This window comes from Schistocerca cancellata, chromosome 4, assembly GCF_023864275.1.
Source record: "Schistocerca cancellata isolate TAMUIC-IGC-003103 chromosome 4, iqSchCanc2.1, whole genome shotgun sequence".
Lineage (NCBI taxonomy): Eukaryota > Metazoa > Arthropoda > Insecta > Orthoptera > Acrididae > Schistocerca > Schistocerca cancellata.
Genome location: NC_064629.1, coordinates 732,784,158 through 732,809,822, shown reverse-complemented (window position 1 = coordinate 732,809,822; position 25,665 = coordinate 732,784,158). Strand labels below are relative to the sequence as shown.

General features: G+C 41.2%; 1 protein-coding gene across 1 annotated transcript in view; it reads right to left on the bottom strand.

Moving 5' to 3' along the window:
• LOC126184523 (serine proteinase stubble-like) overlaps positions 1-25,665 on the bottom strand; it is a 366,220-nt gene that overhangs the window by 315,957 nt on the left and 24,598 nt on the right. Inside the window, exon 2 of the mRNA XM_049926923.1 lies at positions 4,343-4,446. Coding sequence (XP_049782880.1) covers positions 4,343-4,439 — 97 coding nt within the window. The 5' untranslated portion in view covers positions 4,440-4,446. The remainder of the gene's footprint in view (positions 1-4,342; positions 4,447-25,665) is intronic.

Here is a 25,665-nt window from a genome sequence, read left to right as displayed (position 1 = left end):
GTTGTGTGCTGTCCTTAGGTTAGTTAGGTTTAAGTAGTTCTAAGTTCTAGGGGACTGATGACCATAGTTGTTAAGTCCCATAGTGCTCAGAGCCATTAGAACCATTAGAACCATCAAATAGAACAACACTGTCGAATATCAGTAAGCACACCACGTAGAACTCATCGCCCCTGCAATGCCATATGTGTTAAGGTGAATACCATAATCTAGATCACAACTTCATTTATTTTCGATTACCTGTTGCAGACAGAATAAGCCATGTTCATATCTATAAATTAATGCTAAAAATTGAATTAGCGCTGTGTTATGTAGCATACATATGATGGGTGTTTGAAAAGTCCGTGCAAAGTCCGAGAGATGGCACCATCGGCGCGTATCGAGGTCATTTTTAGCTAGTAGCATCTTTGAAAAGAACGCACACCAAGTTTCAGCCATATTCGTCAATTTCTTTGTGTTTGGCATTCGTGTGAATCAAGGAAGTCGAGTAATTGTCAAAAAATGGACGAAAAACAATTTCGTGTGGTGATTAAACATTACTTTACGAAAGGCAAAACGCCTCAGGAGACTACAGGGACTAAGTAACATTATAAGACTAAAGAGAAGCTTGATAAACATTACGGTGACTCTGCACCTTCGATTAAAACAGTTTATAAGTGGTTTCAAAATTTTCGGAGTGGCCATATGTGCACAAGTGATGCTGAACGTTCTGGACGCCCTGTGGAGGTTACAACTCCAGAAATCATTGATAGAATCCATGACATGGTGATGGATGACAGAAGAGTTAAGGTGTGTGAGATTGCTAGTGCTGTGGGCATCTCTAATGAACGGGTACCTGATATTTTGCATGAACATTTGGACATGAGAAAGCTATCCGCAAGATGGGTTCCGCAATTGTTCACTCTTGAACGAAAACGGAATCGTGTGAAGTGTTGCAATTATTGGAAATACGATTCCAACTCGTTACACATCCCCCCTGTTCTCCAGGCTTGGCTCCCTCGGGCTACTATTTGATTCCCAATTTGAAGAAATGGCTGGCGGAACAAACTAGCTATTTTGCAGACTTGGACAATTCCTATTATTCGGAAGGGATCAACAAATTAGAATAGCGTTGGACGAAGTGCTTAAGTCTAAAAGGAGACTATTTCGAAAAATAAAAAAGGTTTACCCCAAACACGTTAGTCGTTTCTATTTTTGCACGGACTTTTCAAACGCCCCTCGTATATATGTCAATAAAATAATCAAAATAGACTATAAGTAAATGTACATGGTTGTCTGAAAACTTGTCGCAGAAAACGTTTATTTTCAACCAAGCTATTAGGAGTACCCAGTGGTTATCCTAGTTCCTTTGTTTTTACGTTGGTAAATACTAGAAGAAAATGACACAGTTTTGAGTCTGTCGGCAGCGTGGGCACTTCAAGCGGTGACTATGCCCTCGGTATACACAACCCGGCGTGTGGTACACGACAACACCGCAGCAAACGAGGCACTCTTTAGATCAGGGGCTGCCAAGATTTCGACTCGCGGCCATGCCCAGGCCCGAGTTCCGAAGCGCACGGCCTTGCTTCATATTTCCCCCATCACCACGCCACAGTGCAGTCGCACTGCATGCGACTTGCTTTTATAGTTCACATTTCTCAACAATATAGATCACAAACAAAACAAGTTTTAGTATTAATTAATTATTTTTGACCCTCTGAGGACATAATATACTTTTTATCTAGTATATACTATCAGCATACAGACACAGACAATTTCACAATGTTTCGCACTTAAGTTATACATAATTGTGACTTATTTAGTTTCATAATGGGAAAAAGTGTTTCACACAAATACGAGTATATCGATCGAAACATTGTAGCACTCTTGCGATCTCATTATGGAGACTTGAAAAAATCTACCTGAGGAAAGCAATGTACACATCCTGAACAGTTTGAACGCAAAAAGATTTGTCATTGAAACTGGAATTACCTCGCAGGTCAGTCAGTTACATATGCACATGCACAGTGGCTCTTTCAACTGAAACAGCAAACGCTCTCGAAAACGATGTAAGGTTGGCAGTGTCCTCAAAACCTTTATAAAACTATCATTTTAATTCTTGGAAGGCCGCAGTGAATTCTTCAAACCTCTCACTTTCTTTAACGCCAGTGAACTTAGGGAATTGGACTGTCTTTTTCAGAATACGTCCCTTCTGCAACGCGATTTTCTTTTCAAATGCATCCCCATCAAATCAAAAAGAAATTACCTCGCAGTGTTTTACTGTGGGAAGCGTGCACTCAAGTCCACTTAAACTGTGAAGTCCGCAATACATTCCAGCTATTATAACTTTCGTTCCTGCACTCATTTTTCATTCATAAATTCAACAACAGCGAGTTTTAACTCGAAAAATCGTTCCAGGCATGCCCCTTGACTTAACCAACGCACTTTGGAGTAGTATATTACTCTTAGTTCATTTCCATTGAAAACTGTTGCAACTGTCAATGTGACTTCAGGAATTTTGCTATTCGTACCCCTATTTTTTTCAAGTGCTCCATACCCTCAAATTTAACACAAAGTGTTTCTTGATGCACAGAACAATGAATCCCGTCTGTCGGTCGTTGTAATTTTTTTGCGCTTGCATTGTCATCTAAATAAAATTCTCTCTGCATGGTACTGTAATGTTTCATAACAAATAAGCAGTACCCGACACTTATGTGAATTGAGAATTCTCATCCATCTCTTCTGTCATTCCCATTACTTTTAAATGATTGTGACGATAGATCGCTAGGCCGACTCTTTTTGTACAAACAGTCAGTAGACTTGTGTTAGTCCTTCACATCACAGCAAACAGCAAAGGATGAAAATCTCTGTCACCACGATTCTCCCGAACTCGGAGAGTTATGCCGACCGAAAATGCCGCAAGGCAATGGGAAATGAAATGTCGCTCTGTTCCGGGTACTTCTGAGAAGGAGCGAAAGAGCCAAGTGACAGGCCGGGTCTTGGCCCGCACGCGGATTGCACACGTGAAATTTGGCACGTCTTGGCACGCTCTGTTTTAGATAAAAGTATAATTTCAACCAGCGTCTCACTGCCATCTGTAACTGCCGTATTACGTAATTACTTCGGCAGATATTGAAATATGCATTATAATTAAACTGATTCTGGTCGTTAAGCGGTTGTTCTGATTCGTTTTTTTTTTATATTGGCATAGATTTTAGTTTCCTCAAGTAGGTTTAAAAGGTTACCCTTTCGTTCGTAATATAAAATGATTAAATTTCTTTCCACAAATTTTAAACGGAATTGTTTCTGTTGAGGAGGTGTGCCCCATAAGCTGTTTTACTCTTGTGTGTGTGCATATGAAGGGCTTATTTCAATAGTGGTACAAGTCCATTACTTCCACTTTTCTGTCTATAATGTTTCTGAAATTAATGAGCCAAACAAACAGAAAGAAAGGTTCATCTCTAGCAAGAAGCCATATGCTTGAATATTTCTGGTATCTCAACTGCAGATTTTTCAGTGCTCATTTAACTTTAGGACTCTGTATCTCAATATTAACAAAAATGGACTTGTACCACTACTGAAATAAATACTTCATATGTTACATGTAATGTGTCTGAAACTTCCACGGTGTCTGTCCAATAAATTGCTTCTCACAGTCTCCATGTGTACGCCCTCATCACATGTACTTTGTGTTTATGTTATCGGATTGTGTCGTAGTCCTGATTCCTACGAGTTATTTGTTTGAAAGACAATTTTTGAGTTAGATTTGTGGAGCCACTTATCAGTTTTATGGATAATCTAATATTATATGTCAGCGTCACACAATTTTTTTTTGTAACCTTTTTATAGGTCCTCCTTCATTCTTTGCAATTTTGGCTTTCATATAAGGCTCATCGATAACAGATTTGTGTTAGTTATTAGCTGTCGCTACTTTGTTTTAAGGTAGCCTTTCCTTGGGCCATTGCACAATTGTTTGAAATTCATATAGAGATGTTTACGAACGATCTGGCGATCGCTACCACTCTTCCCGTTGTTCAAACTGTACTCATATTTTTGAACCATCTAACGTGCGTCACAACCTGCAGTACAGAGACGGTTATTAAGATGTATAATATGTACCTCTTCACCTAACTTTGACAAGTGCTGTACGTACTAGGCACTGTGTTGTCAGATAAATGATTCCATCGACCTGGGCTGCTGGCCCACAATCCAGAAGAGCTCCCCTTGAGACTGTATAACACGAAGCTTTACTCATCATACTAATTTTCAGTGCATGAAGGAATAACGGACAATACTTGAAGAAAAAAGATTATATTTCTCAATATGGGTCTTGAGCTTTATCTGTTTGAGGTCATTAGTCACTTACCCAGCACGATGTCGGCCACGCCCCCAGCTTGGACGTCTGCTATGCGTGTGGAGAATAGTAGCGCCATCCACCAGCATATCGTTGCGCTGCACCGCATCTCCAGCCTGAAAGCACACCGCTTTCTTTCTTATACAATGTTTTGGAAACTCTTACCTACGTTCAGTGATTAAATACTAAAATACAGCACGATAGTTCTTGCGTGTTTATAAAATTACTATCACTGAAATTTATTTATTTATTGCTTGTTTAGCCTGACCAGATCAGGGCCATATGGCCCTCTCTTAATCTGACCAGAAACAATACAAACAAAAAAATATTACATAACAAACACAATAATAATAATTTACATTTTAATAAAAATAATAGTTGGGAGTGATAATAATAATAGTTTTGTATTGTATGTATTGTATGTTAACCGGGACCTAGAAACGACGGAGAGGCTCCGTTGCCCGCCGCAGCCGCAGTGGTCCATAACCCCACGACGACTACCGCAGTCCACTTCACCCCTCCGCCACCCCACACCGAACTCAGAGTTATTGTGCGGTTTGGCCCCCGGTGGACCCCCCAGGGAGCGTCTCACACCAGACGAGTGTAACCCCTATGTTTGCGTGGTAGAGTAATAGTGGTGTACGCGTACGTGGAGAACTTGTTTGTGCAGCAATCGCCGACATAGTGTAACTGAGACAGAATAAGGGGAACCAGCCCGCATTCGCCGAAGCAGATGGAAAACCGCCTAAAAACCATCCACAGACTGGCCGGTTCACCGGACTTCGACACAAATCCGCCGGGCGAATTCGTGTCGGGGACCAGGCGCTCCTTCCCGCCCGGAAAGCCGTGCGTGAGACCGCACGGCCAACCGGACGGGCTATAATAATAGTAACACTCATAATGACGAAAATATGGAGGAACTAAAAATGATATTGATTAGTTATTACATAAAAATCTCAGTGATGGTAATTTGCATAATTAATAATACGTAATAATTGGCGATGATAATAATAATAATAATAATAAATAATTGGGCATTAATAATGGTATTGATTTGTATAGCATATTTGAACTCATGTTTGGTATTAGAAGAAGTGGATGAGACAATGGAAGTGGAGAAGATTGAAATGAAAGTGACGATGGCTGCTAGGAAAAAGGCAATTTTAATAGAGGACTCTGTAGACAATGGGAGGGAGAAGTGGCGGTGGAGGTGGGGGGGGGGGGGGGGGCGGGGAGGGGGGAGGGCGGACGAGAGTGAACTTCAGAAGAGATAGCTATTGTGATAGAAGGTGGGCCATTAGCTGTCTTTTGAAGTTTGAATGGAATTTAATGTCTCTAATATTTTGAGGCGAATTGTCCCAAAGTCGGGTTCTTGATGCAGAAAATTATTTAAAGAACGTGGCAGTGTTGTTTAGTGGTACAAACGGGAGTTTATTTTGTTGTGAACGTGCATTTCTGATGTGTTGACTCGCTTTAACTTATAATTAATTTTGTTTTTCACAGTTTATTACGGCGAAGACACATAGAGCTGTAATGAAAAATACCCTTAAATGTTCAAATGTGTGTGAATTCCTAAGGGACCAAACTACTGAGGTCATCGGTCCATAGACTTACACACTGCTTAAACTAACTTAAACTAACTTATGCCAAGAACAACATACACACCCATGCCCGAGGGTGGACTCGAACCTCCTGCGGGAGAGGCCACGCAATCCGTACAAGGCGCCCCAGACCGCGCGGCCACTCCGCGCGGCAAATAGCCTTATAATTGTTGTTGCATCAGGTGTAAGTCCTTCTTTGGAGCATGTCTACAGGGAGAATTCTCTGAGCCGGCCGCGGTGGCCGTGCGGTTCTGGCGCTGCAGTCCGGAACCGCGAGGCTGCTACGGTCGCAGTTTCGAATCCTGCCTCGGGCATGGGTGTGTGATGTCCTTAGGTTAGTTAGGTTTAAGTAGTTCTAAGTTCTAGGGGACTTATGACCTAAGATGTTGAGTCCCATAGTGCTCAGAGCCATTTGAGCCATTTTTTGAGAATTCTCTGAAGCCTCTAGTAGTCCTCTTATGGCGTTCTATAGATTCTAAGCAGACAACTTCCAAAGGGATTCTCGGTTTTTCATATATAACTTACGATAGTGACATTACAAAGAGAACTAAGAAGATCTGTCTGTCAGTTAGCGAAGTTATGTGAACAAACCTTGATCTGTCAGAGGTATGTCCATACCGAATAAGGGGAACCAGCCCGCATTCGCCGTTTCGTTGTTCCTACAAATACCTTTTTATTTCTACATCCTCCGAATTCTATTAATCAAGAATCATCAACGTATTTGTTTTGTGAGATTTAATGAACAAATAAAAACCTCTACATGAATTATCTATTACGCCAGGAGCAGATAACAGTGTGATCGTGACCACCGAATTCTCACAATGGAAGGCAATTCTTCATTTGAGGGGAAAAAATTGTTATTCTCCACAATTACTCTCATGTAAAAAGAAGTACTTTCACGCTTGATAATCTAAATCGTTATCAAAAAAATTCTTAGACTAATATTATCCCTGGCAAGTCGACGCAGTAACTACGGTGGCAGCTTGAATTAACAACTGGGTACAACACATCTGCATTCGACACGTCAGCTGTGAGCAAGCAATGTTGAACATTGGGCATGCGGCCGTAGTATGTTAGCGTTGTAGTGTCACGAATAGCAATGAAACAACTTTTTTTAATTTAGTGTTCAAGACAGTCTTCGGTATGTTTGAAAAAAGAAAAAAGTGTTTGTAAAGTTTGTCCCGCACATCTAGACTCCCGAATAAAAGCAATGACGCGTGGACGCCTGCCGCGACGTGATTGGAATGCAAATCGCGGACAACCCCTTTACTGAAGAAAATCATCGTCACAGATGACGAGACTTAGTGTTCGTAATACGAACCTACCACAAACCGACAAAATGCACAAAGGGTTTCTGATGATTCACCAATACAGAAGAAGATGCGAATACGAGGTTCAAATTGAATAGCATCCCAAATAAAGGCATTTCACTCACTGTCACATTGTTGTATGGAGGTTCTGTGTATTGTACTCAAGTATAAGATTACGTAGAACATTTTTTTTTTTTTGTCATCAGTCTACTGACTGGTTTGATGCGGCCCGCCACGAATTCCTTTCCTGTGCTAACCTCTTCATCTCAGAGTAGCACTTGCAACCTACGTCCTCAATTATTTGCTTGACGTATTCCAATCTCTGTCTTCCTCTACAGTTTTTGCCCTCTACAGCTCCCTCTAGTACCATGGAAGTCATTCCCTCATGTCTTAGCAGATGTCCTATCATCCTGTCCCTTCTTATCAGTGTTTTCCACATATTCCTTTCCTCTCCGATTCTGCGTAGAACCTCCTCTTTCCTTACCTTATCAGTCCACCTAATTTTCAACATTCGTCTATAGCACCACATCTCAAATGCTTCGATTCTCTTCTGTTCCGGTTTTCCCACAGTCCATGTGTCACTACCATACAATGCTGTACTCCAGACGTACATCCTCAGAAATTTCTTCCTCAAATTAGGGCCGGTATTTGATATTAGTAGACTTCTCTTGGCCAGAAATGCCTTTTTTGCCATAGCGAGTCTGCTTTTGATGTCCTCCTTGCTCCGTCCGTCATTGGTTATTTTACTGCCTAGGTAGCAGAATTCCTTAACTTCATTGACTTCGTGACTATCAATCCTGATGTTAAGTTTCTCGCTGTTCTCATTTCTACTACTTCTCATTACCTTCGTCTTTCTCCGATTTAATCTCAAACCATACTGTGTACTCATTAGACTGTTCATTCCGTTCAGCAGGTCATTTAATTCTTCTTCACTTTCACTCAGGATAGCAATGTCATCAGCGAATCGTATCATTGATATCCTTTCACCTTGTATTTTAATTCCACTCCTGAACCTTTCTTTTATTTCTATCATTGCTTCCTCGATGTACAGATTGAAGAGTAGGGGCGAAAGGTCACAGCCTTGTCTTACACCCTTCTTAATACGAGCACTTTGTTCTTGATCGTCCACTTTTATTATTCCCTCTTGGTTGTTGTACATATTGTATATGACCCGTCTCTCCCTATAGCTTACCCCACTTTTTTCAGAATCTCGAACAGCTTGCACCATTTTATATTGTCGAACGCTTTTTCCAGGTCGACAAATGCTATGAAAGTGTCTTGATTTTTCTTTAGCCTTGCTTCCATTATTAGCCGTAACGTCAGAATTGCCTCTCTCGTCCCTTTACTTTTCCTAAAGCCAAACTGGTCGTCACCTAGCGCATTCTCAATTTTCTTTTCCATTCTTCTGTATATTATTCTTGTAAGCAGCTTCGATGCATGAGCTGTTAAGCTGATTGTGCGATAATTCTCGCACTTGTCAGCTCTTGCCGTCTTCGGAATTGTGTGGATGATGCTTTTCCGAAAGTCAGATGGTATATCGCCAGACTCATATATTCTACACACCAACGTGAATAGTCGTTTTGTTGCCACTTCCCCCAATGGTTTTAGAAATTCTGATGGAATGTTATCTATCCCTTCTGCCTTATTTGACCGTAAGTCCTCCAAAGCTCTTTTAAATTCCGATTCTAATACTGGATCCCCTATCTCTTCTAAACCGACTCCTGTTTCTTCTTCTATCACATCAGACAAATTTTCACCCTCATAGAGGCTTTCAATGTATTCTTTGCACCTATCTGCTCTCTCCTCTGCATTTAACAGTGGAATTCCAGTTGCACTCTTAATGTTACCACCGTTGCTTTTAATGTCACCAAAGGTTGTTTTGACTTTCCTGTATGCTGAGTCTGTCCTTCCGACAATCATATCTTTTTCGATGTCTTCACATTTTTCCTGCAGCCATGTCGTCTTAGCTCCCCTGCACTTCCTATTTATTTCATTCCTCAGCGACTTGTATTTCTGTATTCCTGATTTTCCCGGAACATGTTTGTACTTCCTCCTTTCATCAATCAACTGAAGTATTTCTTTTGTTACCCATGGTTTCTTCGCAGCTACCTTCTTTGTACCTAGGTTTTCCTTCCCAACTTCTGTGATGGCCCTTTTTAGAGATGTCCATTCTTCTTCAGCTGTACTGCCTACTGCGCTATTCCTTATTGCTTTATCTATAGCGTTAGAACATCTGAAGCATTAAAACCACCGTCTTAACTTTCCTCTAATTTTTTTATTAATCCAGTCTGCAAACTTTCTGGGCTGACGCGGTACATCTGGCACGTACATATTCCAAGGACACTCCTACCACATTGGTGGTGGGTCTCTAGCGTTTGCCTGACTTAATATGGGCAGAGAATCGACTTATTTACGTCTCTAACCTCTAGCTGAAGAAACAAAAATACACTGACGGAAAAAAACGCTACACCGAAAAGTTATTAATGTAGAATAACGAAATTTCTGGAATACAGTTGTCTGGGTAACGTATTTAAGTCATTAACACTGCAAATCACAGTTTAAGGTAAGTGCGAGATAAGCCATTGTAAATGTGAAATGCTGGTACATTAATAGCCGGTGTAGCCGCCAGAATATTGTATTAAACATACGTGCTATGTATTGTACAATTGTTGGATGTTAGTTAGTGGGTCGGTGTTCCATGCCTGTTGCACATGGTCGGCCAGTACAGCGGCGGTTAATGCTGTTTGGGGATGACGCTGGAGTTGTCGTCCGATGATGTCCCATATGTACTCCATTGGAGACTGGTCTAGTGATCGAGCAGGCCAAAGCAACACGTCGACACACTGTAGAGCATGATGGGTGACAACAGTGGTATGTGGGCGAGCGTTATCCTGTTGGAAAACATCCCATGGAATGCTGTTCATGAATGGCAGCACAGCAAGTCAGATCATCAGACTGACGTACAAATGGTTCAGATGAGTCTGAGCACTATGGGACTTAACATCTAAGTTCATCAGTCCGCTAGACTTAGAACTACTTAAACCTAACTAACCCAAAGACATCACACACATCCATGCCCGAGGCAGGGTTCGAATCTGCGACCGTATCGGTCGCGCGGTTCCAGACTGAAGCGCCTAGAACCGCTCGGCCACAACGGCCGGCACTGAGGTACAAATTTTCAGCGAGGGTACGTGGGGTAACCATGAGAGTGCTCCTGCTGTCATACGAAATTGCACCCTAGACCAAAACGTCAGGTGTAGGTTCAGTGCGTTTAGGACGCAGACAGGTTGGTTGCAGGCCCTCACCTGGCCTCCTTTTAACCAACACACGGCCATTACTAGCACCGTGTCAGAACCAGCTTGTATCGGAAAACACAACAGAGATCCACTCAGCCTACCATTGAGCTCTCACTCGTACCACTGAATTGGCAAATGACGGCTGATTGGGGTCAGTGGAATGCACGTTACAGGGCGTCTGGCTTAGAACTGTCCATGAAGTAACAGATTTGTAACAGTTCGTTGGGTCGTTTTAGTGCCAGCTGCTGCTCAGATTGCTGCTACAGATACAGTACGATGCGCCAGAACCGTACGCCGAACACGGCGCTCTTCCCTCTCGGTAGTGCTACGTGTCCCTCCGGGAGCCCGGTCTTTTTGCGACCGTACATTCTCGTGACCGCTGCTGCCAGCAACCACGTACATGGCTGCATTCCTGCCAAGTCTTTCTACAGTATCGCAGAAGGAACATCCAGCTTCTCATAGTCCTATTACTGGACCTTGTTCAAACTCAGTGAGGTGCTGTTACTGGCGTCTTTGTCGCCTTAAGGGGACTTGTATGTGAATAACTAAAAAAATCGATTTTTAGTTTTTGTCTTAAAAAATTCTCTGTAGTTTCCTGAACGAGAAAAAGTTTACTTCCAGGAAAATGGACCACAGAAAGTACCAAACATAGAGGAATTTAAAAGTGGCTGCACGCACCACGAAGTCCCCATGGCACACAGTCAGATCCATTAAAAATAACGTTTTGCTCTCATTTTGTTCGTTTTTATGACTTTTTAGTCCCTTAAGTTAGCTAACCTGCGAAAGCTTTTCAGCTGTTTATCTTTTGTTTATACAGAGAGCTTAGCGATTGTATGCCGTTGTTGTGGCGCGAATATTTTGTTTACAGCGAAGTGAGTTTCCTATTGTGTGCATGAGTTTCTCATCCCACTTGAAAGCAATGGGAAGAATTAAGAAGTTCGGTGTTGAACAACGTAAATTTTATGGAAATAGGTTCACCAAACGCATTAACTCTGCTAATACTGAAATACAACGTGATACAACACTTGACTCAGCTTCAACTACTCCAAGTGCTTCGAAGCTAAAACTGGAATATTTGGACAATGAGCTTGACAGTGTTAATGCTGATAACAGAGACACGCTAACTATTGATTCAGCTTGTGTTATTGTTAAACGCCCTGCTCTATCTGAACCAGTAAACAAAGCTTTGCAGTGTAAGGAATGTGGCAATAGTTGTGTTGATGTAGTTGAGGAGATACGTGCTAGAAGAGGTTGTGCATCAAAATTAAGAATTGTGCGTAATTTTTGTTATTTAAGCGAATGTGGTTATACTTGTGGAGTAACTAAACACAGAGCGTATAACACAAATATTTAACTTGCTTATGCTATAAGGTATATAGGCAACGGATACAGAAGGGCACAAATTTTCTGTGCTCTTATGGTCTTACCTCCTCCTACAAGATTTAACATGTACAATAGAATTATTCTACAGACTTTAGAAGAAGTAGCAAACGATAGTGTGAAAAATGCTGTTCAGGAAAGTGTAGATGTGAATGATAGCAATGCACGTATGATTGCAGCCCTGTATGCATACTGGCAACGAAGAAGCATCAGTTCCCTAAATGGAGTAGTGGCAACTACTACCTTGGACAGTGGTAAAGTCATTGATGTGGAATGTATTACCAAGTACTGTCATGGATGTACTAGTGGAACTGAAAATCTTGAATGTTTGATTAATTTTAGTGGTTATCATGAAGGGATGGAATCTGAAGGTGTTGTGAAGATATTTCACAGGTCAGTGGAGAAATATGGTGTGATGAATACATCTTACATAGGGGTTGGAGAGTCAAAGGGGTACCAAAAAGATTGTGAATGCAAACCTTATGCTGACACAAAAATTGAAAAACTGGAATGTGTTGGACATGTCCAGAAAAGGTTAGCGAAAGAAATCAGATGATGATAAGTACATTAGTGGACGTGGTCGGCTTATAGACGAAAAAATAGACAAGTTGCAGTATTATTATCGACAAGCCATAACAAAAAATAATATTGGCGCTGAGGAATGAAAAAGGCAGTATGGGCTACCTTCTTTCATAAATCCTCCACAGATGACAACCCACGTCATGCACTCTGCCCACCTGGCAGTGAATCATGGTGTGGCTACCAGAGGACTGTTACTGAACGTGAGACCTACCACCAAAAACATCCTTTGCCATTTGCTATAATGGAAGTTACAAAACCTATACACAGGGATCTTAGTGACACAATGTTAACTTGGTAGGACTCAAAATCCAAATGAATATTTCAACAATTGTGTATGGGAACGGATACCAAAAACTGTTTTAGTAGGACTGAATACTTTGAAAATAGGTGTGCTAGATGATGTTCTATGTTTCAACGAAGGTTCAGTGTCAAAGCGTAATGTTATGGAACGGATGGGAGTGCCTGGTGGACTAAATAAGTATGGATTTCTAATAGCCATTGACTGAAGGAGACTCTTCGAAGCAGGAAAATCAGTGTTGGAAGCCACCAAAGAAACAAGAATCAGAGGAAGATGTGTGAAAAAGAGAAGGGAGGAAGGAAGAATAACACAGGAAACAAGATGAATATGGACCTGGGATGCATTAGTGCCATGCAAGTTTAATAGAAAAAGCAAGTTTTAACTTGAACTTAAATTTCCCGTAAGTTAAATTATTTCATGTTCTGGTACTTTGGCTAAAAACTATTAAAGATAGAGAGCTGAAATACTGTATACTACTTAAAACATGCTTAACTAAAAAGTAGATTACTCTCGTGGCTTAACTTTGAAACTAAATTGCTGTTTTGAAGAAAACCCATGAATTCATCTCCAAAATTTTTCATAATCATATTTAAATATTTCTTGTACCACAGCTTATGACAGCACCATCTTTTCAGTAGTCTGCTTTAAAGATAATAGTGTAAAGAACTTACAGGAAAAAAATAACCTTCTAATTTGTTGGTATTTTGAGTAATATGTACCTATGATGAACATAAATAATTAGCATGATTCATTTCACTTGCAATAAAAAATACAATCAAACAAAGTGTGAGAACTAAAGCTGAGGTGCATACGTAAAAATGTTCCCAAAAGATGTCTTAAAAGATGGTAAGCATTATATGGGCTTACAAATCTTATTCTTTGAGTTACACTGTTTAGAAAACTGACAATTTTGCAAGGATTCCCCTGGCATACACGGACCAATCCCCTTAAAGGCATTCCTGACTAACATCAGCCAGCCACGTCCAATCGCTGAGGAAACTAACGTTCACGGCCGTTACAGCTTGTATTTCCCGCAGACTTTATTTGTATTCTCATAGTGGCACTATTAGCACCACTCATACGCAACTGGTGCGAAATTTGAACAGACACCATCTTTCAGATGTAGGAACACGCATACCAACTTTCGTTTATGTCACACAACTCATTCTTGGTATTTCGTTTTTTTTTTTTTTGCCATCAGTTTTTACAAGAACAATGCTATTATTCTCTACACAGTCAAGCAGTATAAGCAGAACCGAAAATGCCCTTTCCATTTTCGTTTTTTAGTAAACAATAGCCGAAATAAAAAAGAAATTCTCTGCTCGATGGAATTGGTGGTGGATTTCGTAGAACAGTTTAATTCTCATGATGACCATTAGCAAGAAGATATTACAGCGTTTGTTAGACGAAGTTTGCCATCGCGAAAGGAACCGTTGACCTATAAGTATGTAGGTGAACGAAGGAGTACATAAATCAGAGTGGCTGGAACGGGTTTTGAACTTGTTTCCAGGCTGTCCAGTGGCTAAGGACTGGAATATCTCGCGTTGTGCATCCTCACTGCACCGATTTTCTTTAATTAACGGCGAAGATGAACTTAAGTAGCTGAAAGTCGGAGCAATGCAATCTTTAGTCCCTTAAGTCATGGAAAAGAATTAAACGCATCTTTTTACAACATTACCTTGTAGTAATCATATTCCCACAAAAAACTTCGAGGAAACACTGAATGAATGAGAACTTTCCACAATCATGTTTCACCTAGAAAATAGGAGTAACAGATACACAGAGCTCTCCAGAAGCTAGTCGTCCCAGCACATCATAATTAAGTGACTCATTTGATTTGGAAAAATGGAAAAAATTATTGGCTCTAGTCTTTCTATTTTTTTGTTTTTAATATTAAACAAGAAAAGCACTTCCTAATGTTCTGCAAAATTATATTTATTTCGTCATGAATCCTATTTCTGCTTCTCAGGCCATTATCAGGTGGCAACTGAACGTCGTAAAAACAAATAAACATGATGTGCGACTTACACAGATATTATTTGTACAGAAGATACAAAAATGACGCAGTGATTACATAGTAAAATATCACAGTAATTACATTAACTAAAATGAGGGGTGAACAAAGTAATCTCCACATAAAAACTTTTTAATTTATGTAATTATTATAATATTTTCCTAAGTAGACTTTTGTAATTTTTTTATCTTCTGTGCAAATAATATCTGTGTGAGTCGCACAACATGTTTATCTGTGTTTGCGACATTCGGTTGTCACCTGAAGATGGCCTGAGAAGCCGAAAGCCAGTTCGTGACCAAATAAATATAATTGTGCAGATCATTAGGAAGTGTTTTCCTTTTTAATATTATTATCATGTTCTTTGAAGCACCGATGGAAAATTCAGCTGATTTTATAGTTTTATTCGTTTTCTTTTTCGAGATAAAAATTCGTCTCTTTGTGTTTCTGATTAATGAATATTTAAAGCAGTAAACAACGGAAATAAGTGTACAAAGCACTCGATGAATGACGGAAGTATAAGCATCTGAAGTTTATGGTGATTCAGTACAAATATTTAGTGCAGGAGGAACATTAATACAAAACAGACTTATAAAGTGACATACAGGATGACAGTGAAAAAATAGCAAAAATGCAACAATGTTGTAAGTGTTCTACGTCACAAAATGGAGAATAGCAAGCCAGAAAAAACTATGGGTTTATCAGAAGTCACTCCGTAATGTGCAGGTTACTGACTAGCCGTGTCACTAAAGGCATGAAAGAAAATACTCTAAACGGAAAAGAGTCTTCACTTCCATGTTAGAATTAATTTTTACAAGTTTCTCTGGTTCGTTAAGCATGGAAATTACACAGATCAAAACGTACCACAAATCACATAAAACTATTTCGTACACGAATTTTTGAGAATGCTCTGTTGGTGACGTCAGATTAAGCTGTTGGTCTACCTGACAACTATAGTAGTTTGTTTGTTTTTTGCAATATTCTGTTGATGTTGGACCAGCAATCCTTTTATTTCATGAAATGTTATTACAAATCCGCCACAGTTCCACTACATATATTGTGGTGACTATTTTCGAGCCGACTGGTTCATTCTCAAGTCTGACCTACTGAGGCTCACTGAAAGTACCTAATCTTAATAACCAAGATCAGGCACTTTAAGGGCACCCTCAATATGTCAGACTTGAGAATGAACCAGTCGATTGGAAACCAGTCGCCAAAGTATATATACTTCAACTGTGACAGATTTGTAACAGACATTTCATACAGTAGTTGTTTTCAAATTCGCCGAAGCTAATTTTACAAGCAACTCACATGATTACTTTTGTTGGCATACGACTCACTTCAGTACCTTACTTGCACGTAGCACCAACCGTTTAGATGACTGCTAAGGGTTTGGCGACTTCATAACTGTTTAATAATGTACTTCAGTGTCTTGGTTCCGGTACAGAACAATAAAAGTGAACACGAATGAGGGTTGCACGGATTCGTATACGGTGATAGCCGTACCGCTCAATGTTTGTCTCTGCACAGATTTTCAGACGAAAAGCGTCTCGAATGCAAGACATTCTAAACAATTTATCGTTGTCATCGGGAGCAGTTTAATAGACATAATGAAAAAACGATACATATGACAAAATTTGACGTTCATCACAATTCTGTATGTGGCAATAATTATTGTTTTCCATGTTTATATGATCAGTATCATCCTGATTCGAGCAATGCTCCGTAGGTAACACTTTATACTTATCACAAATGTAGATACAGTAATAGAAATAAAATGACTACACTGATTTTATTGAAAGTGCTTGTATATCCTTTTTTATTTCCAGTGTTCTTAGGAGAACATCTTTTTCTATTTTTTTCTGGATAAATAGTATGAAAATAATAAATGAATTATTAAATATTCATAATTTGAGCAATCATAATATCTATGTTGTTAGAATTACGTGGAAATAGAAAAATAAGTAGCAGCAAGGTGATTCGATATAAAGACCTCGGGCTTCTGGAACAAAGCGCTCACTCTCTCGGCTGTACATTCCTGGAATACCAGCAAACATACGAAGTACACTATTTGATCAAAAGTATCCGGACATCCCCCAAAACATATGTTTTTCATATTGTGCTGCCATCTACTGCCAGGTACTACATATCAGCGACCTCAGTAGTCATTAGACATCTGCGAGAGCAGAATGGGGCGCTCCGCCCAACTCACGGACTTCGAACGTGGTCAGGTGATTGGGTGTCACTTGTGTCATACGTCTGTACGCGAGATTTCCACATTCTTAAACATCCCTAGGTCCACTGTTTCCGTTTAATAGGCAGACATCTATCCAGACCATCACACAGGAATCCCAAACTGCATCACGATCCACTGCAAGTACTATGACTGTTAGGCGGAAGGTGAGAAAACTTGGATTTCATGGTCCAGTGGCTGCCCATAAGCCACACATCACGCCGGTAAATGCCAAACGACGCCTCGCTTGGTGTAAGAAGCGTAAACATTGGACGCTTGAACAGTGGAAAAACGTTGTGTGGAGTGATGAATCATGGTACACCACTTGGCGATTCGATGTCAGGGTGTGGGTATGGTGAATGCCCGGTGAACGTCATCTGCCAGCGTATGTAGTGCCAACAGTAAAATTCGGAAGAGATGGTGTTATGGTGTGGTCGTGTTTTTCATGGAGGGGGCTTGCACCCCTTTTTGTATTGCATCACACTATCACAGCACAGGCCTACACTGATGTTTCAACAACCTTCTTGCTTGCCACTGTTGAACAGCAGTTCGGGGATGGTGACTGCATCTTTTAACACGATCGAACACCTGTTCATAATGCACGACCTGTGGTGGAGTGGTTACACGACAGTAATATCCCTGTAATGGACTCTCCTACAAAGATACCTGACCTCAATCCTATAAAACACCTTTGGGATGATTTGGAACGCCGACTTCGTGCCAAGCCTCACCGACCGACGTCGACACCTCATGTCACGGGAGGCGGATCCGCCAGCATAAAAGGAGGCCAGACGTATTATGTTCTCAGTCGAGAAGCAGTAACAGCACAAAGAGTCACTCAGGAGAGCTCAGTGACGTTGTACGTGAATATTATATGTGAAGACAGTATCTTTCTCGAAAGAACAGATAACATTGATGACCGTGCAGCTTCTCTAAAATGAAATGATAATTAAATCGACACCCTAGCTGCAAACAGGCGTTGATATACATCATAGGGACAAGTTGAAAACGTGTGCCTCGACTGGGACTCGAACCCGGGACCTCCTGCTTTCATGGCAGACTTTTTTTTTAATCTCATTTTGTTCATTTTCGTTCGTTGCATCTGCTCGGGGCGGATGTCGCAAGACACCCGTTCCAGTTCGTCGTTGATCCATTAACTCAGTTTTTTTTATTACCGAACACGCTGAGCTACCGTGCCGGCGTCCATCTGAGCCACTGAGGGCACAGAGGATAGTGTGCCTGCAGGGACTTATCCCTTGCACGCTCCCCGTGAGACCCACGTTCCCAACATGTCCACACCACTACATTTCGTAGTGCGCCTAATAGATCTTTGCCCATCACACTCATTACTCGTGGCAGGTTAATCTCCCAAGTCCCGTACGAGTTGAGCATAGCGTGTGCGTTCGTACAAGAAGGTCAATGGCCGGGTAGCCATATTTTAACTATATATGAAGATAGTATCCGCTCCCGAAAGAACAGATACCATTGATGACCGTGTAGCTTCTCTGGAATGAAATGATAATTAAATCGACACCCTTTCTGCAAACAGGCGTTGATATACATCATAGGGACATGTTGAAAATGTGTGCCTCGACCGGGACTCGAACCCGGTGGCTCAGATGGATAGAGCGTCTGTCATGTAAGCAGGAGATCCCGGGTTCAAGTCCCGGTCGAAGCGCACATTTTCAATATGTCCCTATGATGTATATCAAGGCCCGTTTGCAGCTAGGGTGTCGATTTAATTATCGTTTCATAATTGAATATTACCTGAGAAAGGAATCCATCAGCCACATTTTAACCCCTCTACGGTTGTCTAAGTCGATTGTTGGTGATGTGGCTGTGAAATGGAAACGTGAAGGAACAGCCACAAATAAACTAAGACCAGGCAGATCTCATGTAATGATGGACAGGGACCGTCCAGCATTGCGGAGTGTGTTTGTAAAAAGTCACATGGAATTAGCGGAAGGAATCACTCGTGAGTTACAAAGTGCTACCAGCAAACCAGCTAGAACAATAAGTGGGCACAGAGATTTTTAAAAATGCGGTACAATGATCGAATAGCTCCTTATCAACCACATATTTGTGTATTCAATGCTAAGCGATGCCTGAGGAGATGTAAAGAGCGACACCACTGGACAGCGGATGGCCGAAAATGAGTGGTCTGGAGTGATAAACCAAGCTCCGGTCTTGTCAGCTTCCGGTTACTATGCATACAACCAGGATTTATTTGGGTTTTTTGGAAGTTTGGCCGGCCGGAGTGGCCGTACGGTTCTAGGCGCTACAGTCTGGAACCGAGCGACCGCTCCGGTCGTAGGTTCGAATCCTGCCTCGGGCATGGATGTGTGTGATGTCCTTAGGTTAGTTAGGTTTAATTAATTCTAAGTTCTAGGCGACTGATGACCTCAGAAGTTAAGTCGCATAGTGCTCAGAGCCATTTTGGAAGTTTTTTGATAAGATTTTACTTCAGTTGTTGTTGAAGGTTTTACACAGTGACTAGTTTCAGACAAATGTGTTTCATTTATTATTTGCTATCTGCAACTCTAAGCGTCGTTTTACGCCCTTTTTCGGTAGTTGCTGTTTTTTAGACGTTTCTTTACAGAGACTATATAACACAGAGTATGCTTCCCATCATGAGCAGTTTCATTAAGTGCATATGTATCCAGTGCTTGGTCAGCCACAGTTCTTCTACATGCTCTTGCATAGAACTAAATGTTTAAAATTCTTCATTAAGTTATGACACTACAGCCTCTTCATTTAGTTTGCTGAAGATGTAAATCTTTCTGCTTGCATTAGCTACCCTTTTTGCTTCGACTGTAGCTACAACCATCTCATGGTGGTTGATACCAATTTCAACATGAGAAATCTCCATGAGGTCTAGTCTGTTTTTTGCCATTAGATCCCACATATTTCCATCGTCAGTGGGCTTACGAAGAAACTGGCGTAGACAGTTTCTGAAGAAGACACTTATTATTTTACGGGATCTGTTGTCACAGCCACCACTCACAAATCCCAATCAATTGTTATAGGATTAAATTCTCCTCCACTAATGACAGTGTGACTGAGCAACATACGTATTAGCCAAATCCGATTTTCTCCAAAGTTTTCGGTTTCAAATGGTTCAAATGGCTCTGAGCAGTATGGGAGTTCACCAGTCCCCTAGAACTTAGAACTACTTAAACCTAACTAACCTAAGGACATCACACACATCCATGCCCGATGCAGGATTCGAACCTGCGTCCGTAGCGGTCGCGCGGTACCAGATTGTAGCGCCTAGAACCGCTCGGCCACACCGGTCGGCTTTTCGGTTTCATTTGGGGATGAATCTGGTAATAGAAAGAAAAATACAATTACAGCTTTATGCCCATCCTTATCGCCAAGTCTTATTCGAACAATTTCGCATGTAGTTTTAAGTTTTATCTTTGTGGATTTGGTTTTCTCGTCTATTGTGACAAGTACACCACTTCCACTTCCCAGTAGCCTCTTATTTCTGTATACCTTTGGAGTCACTCCAAACGCCTCACTGTTATCAATTTCGGATTTTAGCCACGTTTCTGTTGATAATAATTATTAGAATCTTACACTAATACTTCAGGGTCTCCTACAGCTGTTATTATCTTGACCGGGTGAAGAGTTACGTAATCGAAAAAATCCTTGTCCACACACATTCAGCACTGGGAAGCAGTCCCCTATGTGTAGTGCTCACCTGCCTCATTGAGGGGGACCCCACAATTTTCAAATCTTAGGAAGTCACAACCTAGCTTGTCACAGAATCCTCGAAATCATTGGTGCAAGCCTTCCACTTGACTTAGAAGCATGGGACCACGATCATTTCTGTCACAATGCTGCAGAGTATGAGCCATGTCAAAATCCCTTACTACCATTTGCTTAAAGCGTATCATTATTCGCCTTACGTTAGAGTTGCCGACTATGACATTTCACACGGAATGCTAGCCCCTGAGTCGGGCGTGGGCGTGTCATAGTGTCAGTGTATGACCGCCAACTCAAGCGACTCTGTCAAAAGGGCTTTGCTAGCCGCCTGAAGTCGAGTTCCACAACCTTGGGGACCACCCACTAAGAAAGATGGCAGCTGGGCTATTGTATTTTTAATACATGCGGATACTATAGACACCAACCGAGTTACTGCAACACACGACATCTCATATTAAAGAGCTTGTTTCAATGGATAATTCATTGTCATATGTACGTGGAGTACATACAAGTAAACAAATTAACCCTCGCAGTACCAGTGGGGTAGGCGGTGGAAGTATTTTGCGACCACATTTTGAACATATTGTTACCTAGCTATGTACTCTGCTGTTATTGTTGTCGTTGTGGCCTTCACTCTGAAGACTTGTTTGATGCAGCTAACCATGCTACTCTATTCCGTGCAAGCCTCTTCATCTCCGAATAACTACTGCAACGTACAGTCATCTACATCTACATCTGCATCCATACGCCGCAAACCACCTGATGGTGTGTGGCGGAGGGTACTTTGAGTACCTCTATCGGTTCTCCCTTCTATTCCAGTCTCGTATACTTCGTGGAAAGAAAGATTGTCGGTATGCCTTTGTGTGGGCTCTAATTTCTCTGATTTTATTCTCATGGTCTCTTCGCGAGATATATGTAGGAGGGAGCAATAGGAGCAATATACTGCTTGACTCCTCGGTGAAGGTACGTTCTCGAAACTTCCAACAAATGCCCGTACCGAGCTACTGAGTGTCTCTGTTGCAGATTCTTCCACTGGAGTTTATCTATCAACTCCGTAACGCATTCGCGATTACTAAATGATCCTGTAACGAAGCGCGCTGCTCTCCGTTGGATTTTCTCTATCTCTTCTATCAACCCTATCCGGTACGGATCCCACACCGGTGAGCAGTATTCAAGCAGTGGACGAACAAGTGTACTGTAACCTGCTTCCTTTGTTTTCGGATTGCATTTCCTTAGGATTCTTCCAATGAATCTCAATCTGGCATCTGCTTTACCGACCATCAACTTTTTATGGTCATTCCATTTTAAATCACTCCTAATGTCTGCTCCCAGATAATTTATGGAAGTAACTGCTTCCAGTTGCTGACCTGCTATTTTGTAGCTAAATGATAAAGGATATTTCTTTCTATGTATTCGCAGCACATTACACTTGTCTACATTGAGATTCAGTTGACCTTCCCTGCACCATGCTTCAATTCGTTGCAGATCCTCCTGCATTTCAGTACAATTTTCCATTGTTACAACCTCTCGATATACTACAGAATCATCCACAAAAAGCCTCAGTGAACTTCCGATGTTATCCACACGGTCATTTATGTATATTGTGAACAGCAACGGTCCTACGACACTCCCCTGCGGCACACCTGAAATCACTCCTACTTCGGAAGACTTCTCTCCATTGAGAATGATATGCTGCGTTCTGTTATCTAGGAACTCTTCAATCCAATCACACAATTGGTCTGATAGTCCATATGCTCTTACTTTGTTCATTAAACGACTGTGGGGAACTGTATCAAACGCCTTGCGGAAGTCAAGAAACACGGCATCTACTTGGGAACCCGTGTCTATGGCCCTCTGAGTCTCGTGGACGAATATCGCGAGCTCGGTTTCACACGATCGTCTTTTTCGAAACCCATGCTGATTCCTACAGAGTAGATTTCTAGTCTCCAGAAAAGTCATTATACTCGAACATAATACGTGTTCCAAAATTCTACAACTGATCGACGTTAGAGATATAGGTCTACAGTTCTGCACATCTGTTCGACGACCCTTCTTGAAAACGGGGATGACCTGTGCCCTTTTCCAATCTTTTGGAACGCTACGCTCTTCTAGAGACCTATGGTACACCGCTACAAGAAGGAGGGCAAGTTCCTTCGCGTACTCTGTGTAAAATCGAACTGGTATCCCATCAGGTCCAGCGGCCTTTCCTCTTTTGAGCATTTTTAATTGTTTTTCTATCCCTCTGTCATCTATTTCGATATCTACCATTTTGTCATCTGTGCGACAATCTAGAGAAGGAACTACACTGAAGACTTCCTCTGTGAAACAGCTTTGGAAAAAGACATTTAGTATTTCGGCCTTTAGGCTGTCATCCTCTGTTTCAGTACCATTTTGGTCACGCAGTGTCTGGACATTTTGTTTTGATCCACCTACCGCTTTGACATAAGACCAAAATTTCTTAGGATTTTCTGCGAGTCAGTACATAGAACTTTACTTACTGTGTTCATCTCTAGGTCATCCTCTAAGATTTTTACCCCTCACACTTCCCTCTAACACTAAATTAGTATTCCTTTGATGTCGTAGAGTGTGTCCTACCAACCGATCCCTTCTTCCAGTCAGACTGCGCCATAAATTTCTTTTCTCCTCAGTTTCATTCAGTATCTCCTTATTAGTTACGTGATCTACCCAACTAATCTTCAGCATTCTGTAGCACCAAATTTCAGAAATTTCTGTCCTCTTCATGTCGAAAATGTTTATCGGTCACGTTCCACTTACATACAGTACATGGATACACCCCATACTAACACGTCCAGAGAAAAACTTTCTAACACTTAAATCTATATTGAAATGATAATTAAATCAAGATCCTACGCTGTCGACAGGGGTTGATATACCTGTACATCAACGGGGACAGTTGAAAAAGTGTGACCCAACCGGCACTCGAACCCGGGATCTCCCGACAATATGGCAAACGCTCTATCCATCTGAGCCACCGAGGGCACAGAGGACAGTGCGACTGCAGGGATTTATCCCTTGCACGCTCCCCGTGAGACACACATTCCCAACTTAATGTCAACACACTACATTCGTATTGCCCGTGCCCATTACACTCATTACTCGCGGCAGACAATCTTACCGAGTCCCGTAATCGTTCGGGCAATATGTGTGCATCCGCACCGAAGAAGAAGAAGGTCAATGGGCGGTTAGCCTTAACTATATGAAGATGGTATTTGTTCTTTCGGCATGTCTTCATATAAATCTATATTCATCTTCATATAAATCTACATTGGGTGTTAACGAATTCCTCTTTTTAGAAACGCTTTCTTGCCCCTGTTACCCTAAATTTTATAGCCTCTCTACTTCAATCATCATCAGTTATTTTGCTATTCGAATAACAAAACTCATCTATTACTTTAAGTGTCTCGTTTCCAAACATAATTCCCTCAGCTTCACCTAATTTAGTTCGACTACATTCCATTACGCTTGGTTTGCTTTTGTTGCTTTTTTTCAGTATGGTTTCCTGCCTCTAGTTCCGAAGCATCTTTTTCTTCAAATCTCATATAGATGTGTACTACTAAAGTTTCCTTCATGCAGATGTTATTGGACTGTGCAGCTCTTTGTGTAAATATTCTACAATACCCTGTACATTATGTAACGGGGATTTCAGTAAAGACTAATAGATGGCTCTTAGTTGTACTTCATTTACTTGACTACTTTGTATTTTCAATAATACATTAATCTCTTATCCTTTGAATTTTGTCTTTATAATTAACTGTTGTTTAATTCGATTATTTCTCTTATAATGCCTCAAATGGACATAATTCACTGTCCGCGCTCGATAGGTGGCGCAACTTGTGTCTTGTTTTCCTCGCAGCGATGTAAGCCACTGGGCCGCTCAATCTGGCGTTGTTCCTCGCAAGGAATACATACCAGAGGCTGGAACGTTTTTAATTTTTGATATTTGACTTGAGCAACCTGCTATAAACTTTAACTGTTGCCTTCTCGCAATGTAGCCTTACATAAGTAACCTTTATATGTTATAACATTTTTCATCTTGGTCGATGTTTCTGTCAAACTTATTTTCCTATGTACTATTTTATAGGGCTTTCAAATTTTCATTCAGACGAAGACGCCCTTAGAGGTGTCGAAACCTAGGTAAATGTATTAAACAATTATTTGCAACTGGTTGGCTGTGTTGTTTCTCCGTTGAAGCTTTTGTTGATATTCATCTTATATCCTCCTTTCAAGATACTGACCATTCCGTTCAATTGCTCTTCCAAGTCCTTTGCTATCGCTAACAAAATTACAATGTCATCAGAAAAACCTCAGAGTTCTTGTATGTCCATCCTTGTGATTGGAGGTCTGGGAGACTTCGGCCGTTCACTTATGTAATAAAATGAAACACCTACAGCCGGCCTTATGATGTCATTTATTGTGTGGCTACCATTTACGGTGCTTCACTGCACCATCTTCAGGCCTTAGCAGATGCTGAGGGGGCGTATACACAATGCATCAGTGGCCAATATCTTTAACTATAGTTGATGGTTGGAGAGACAACATCGCAGTTACAGGTAATCTGCAGTAGCTGGTTATAGATGTTGGCCACTGATGCATCGTGTATACGGATGGCGTTAATGCCCTCAGCATCTGCAAACTATAGTTCATGGTTGGAGAGACAACATCGCAGTTCCAGGTAGTCTGCGGTAACCACTTATAGATGTTGGCCACGAATTGTGAATACGTATGGTGTTAACCCCCTCAGCATCTGCAAAGGCCTGAAGATAGTGCACTGAAACACCGGAACTGGTAGTCATACAATAAATGACATCACAAGGACCGCTGTAGGTGTTTCATTTTATTACTCAGAGTTTTCATCTTTTTCTCCCTGAAGTGTAATTCCTACTCCAATTTTTTTC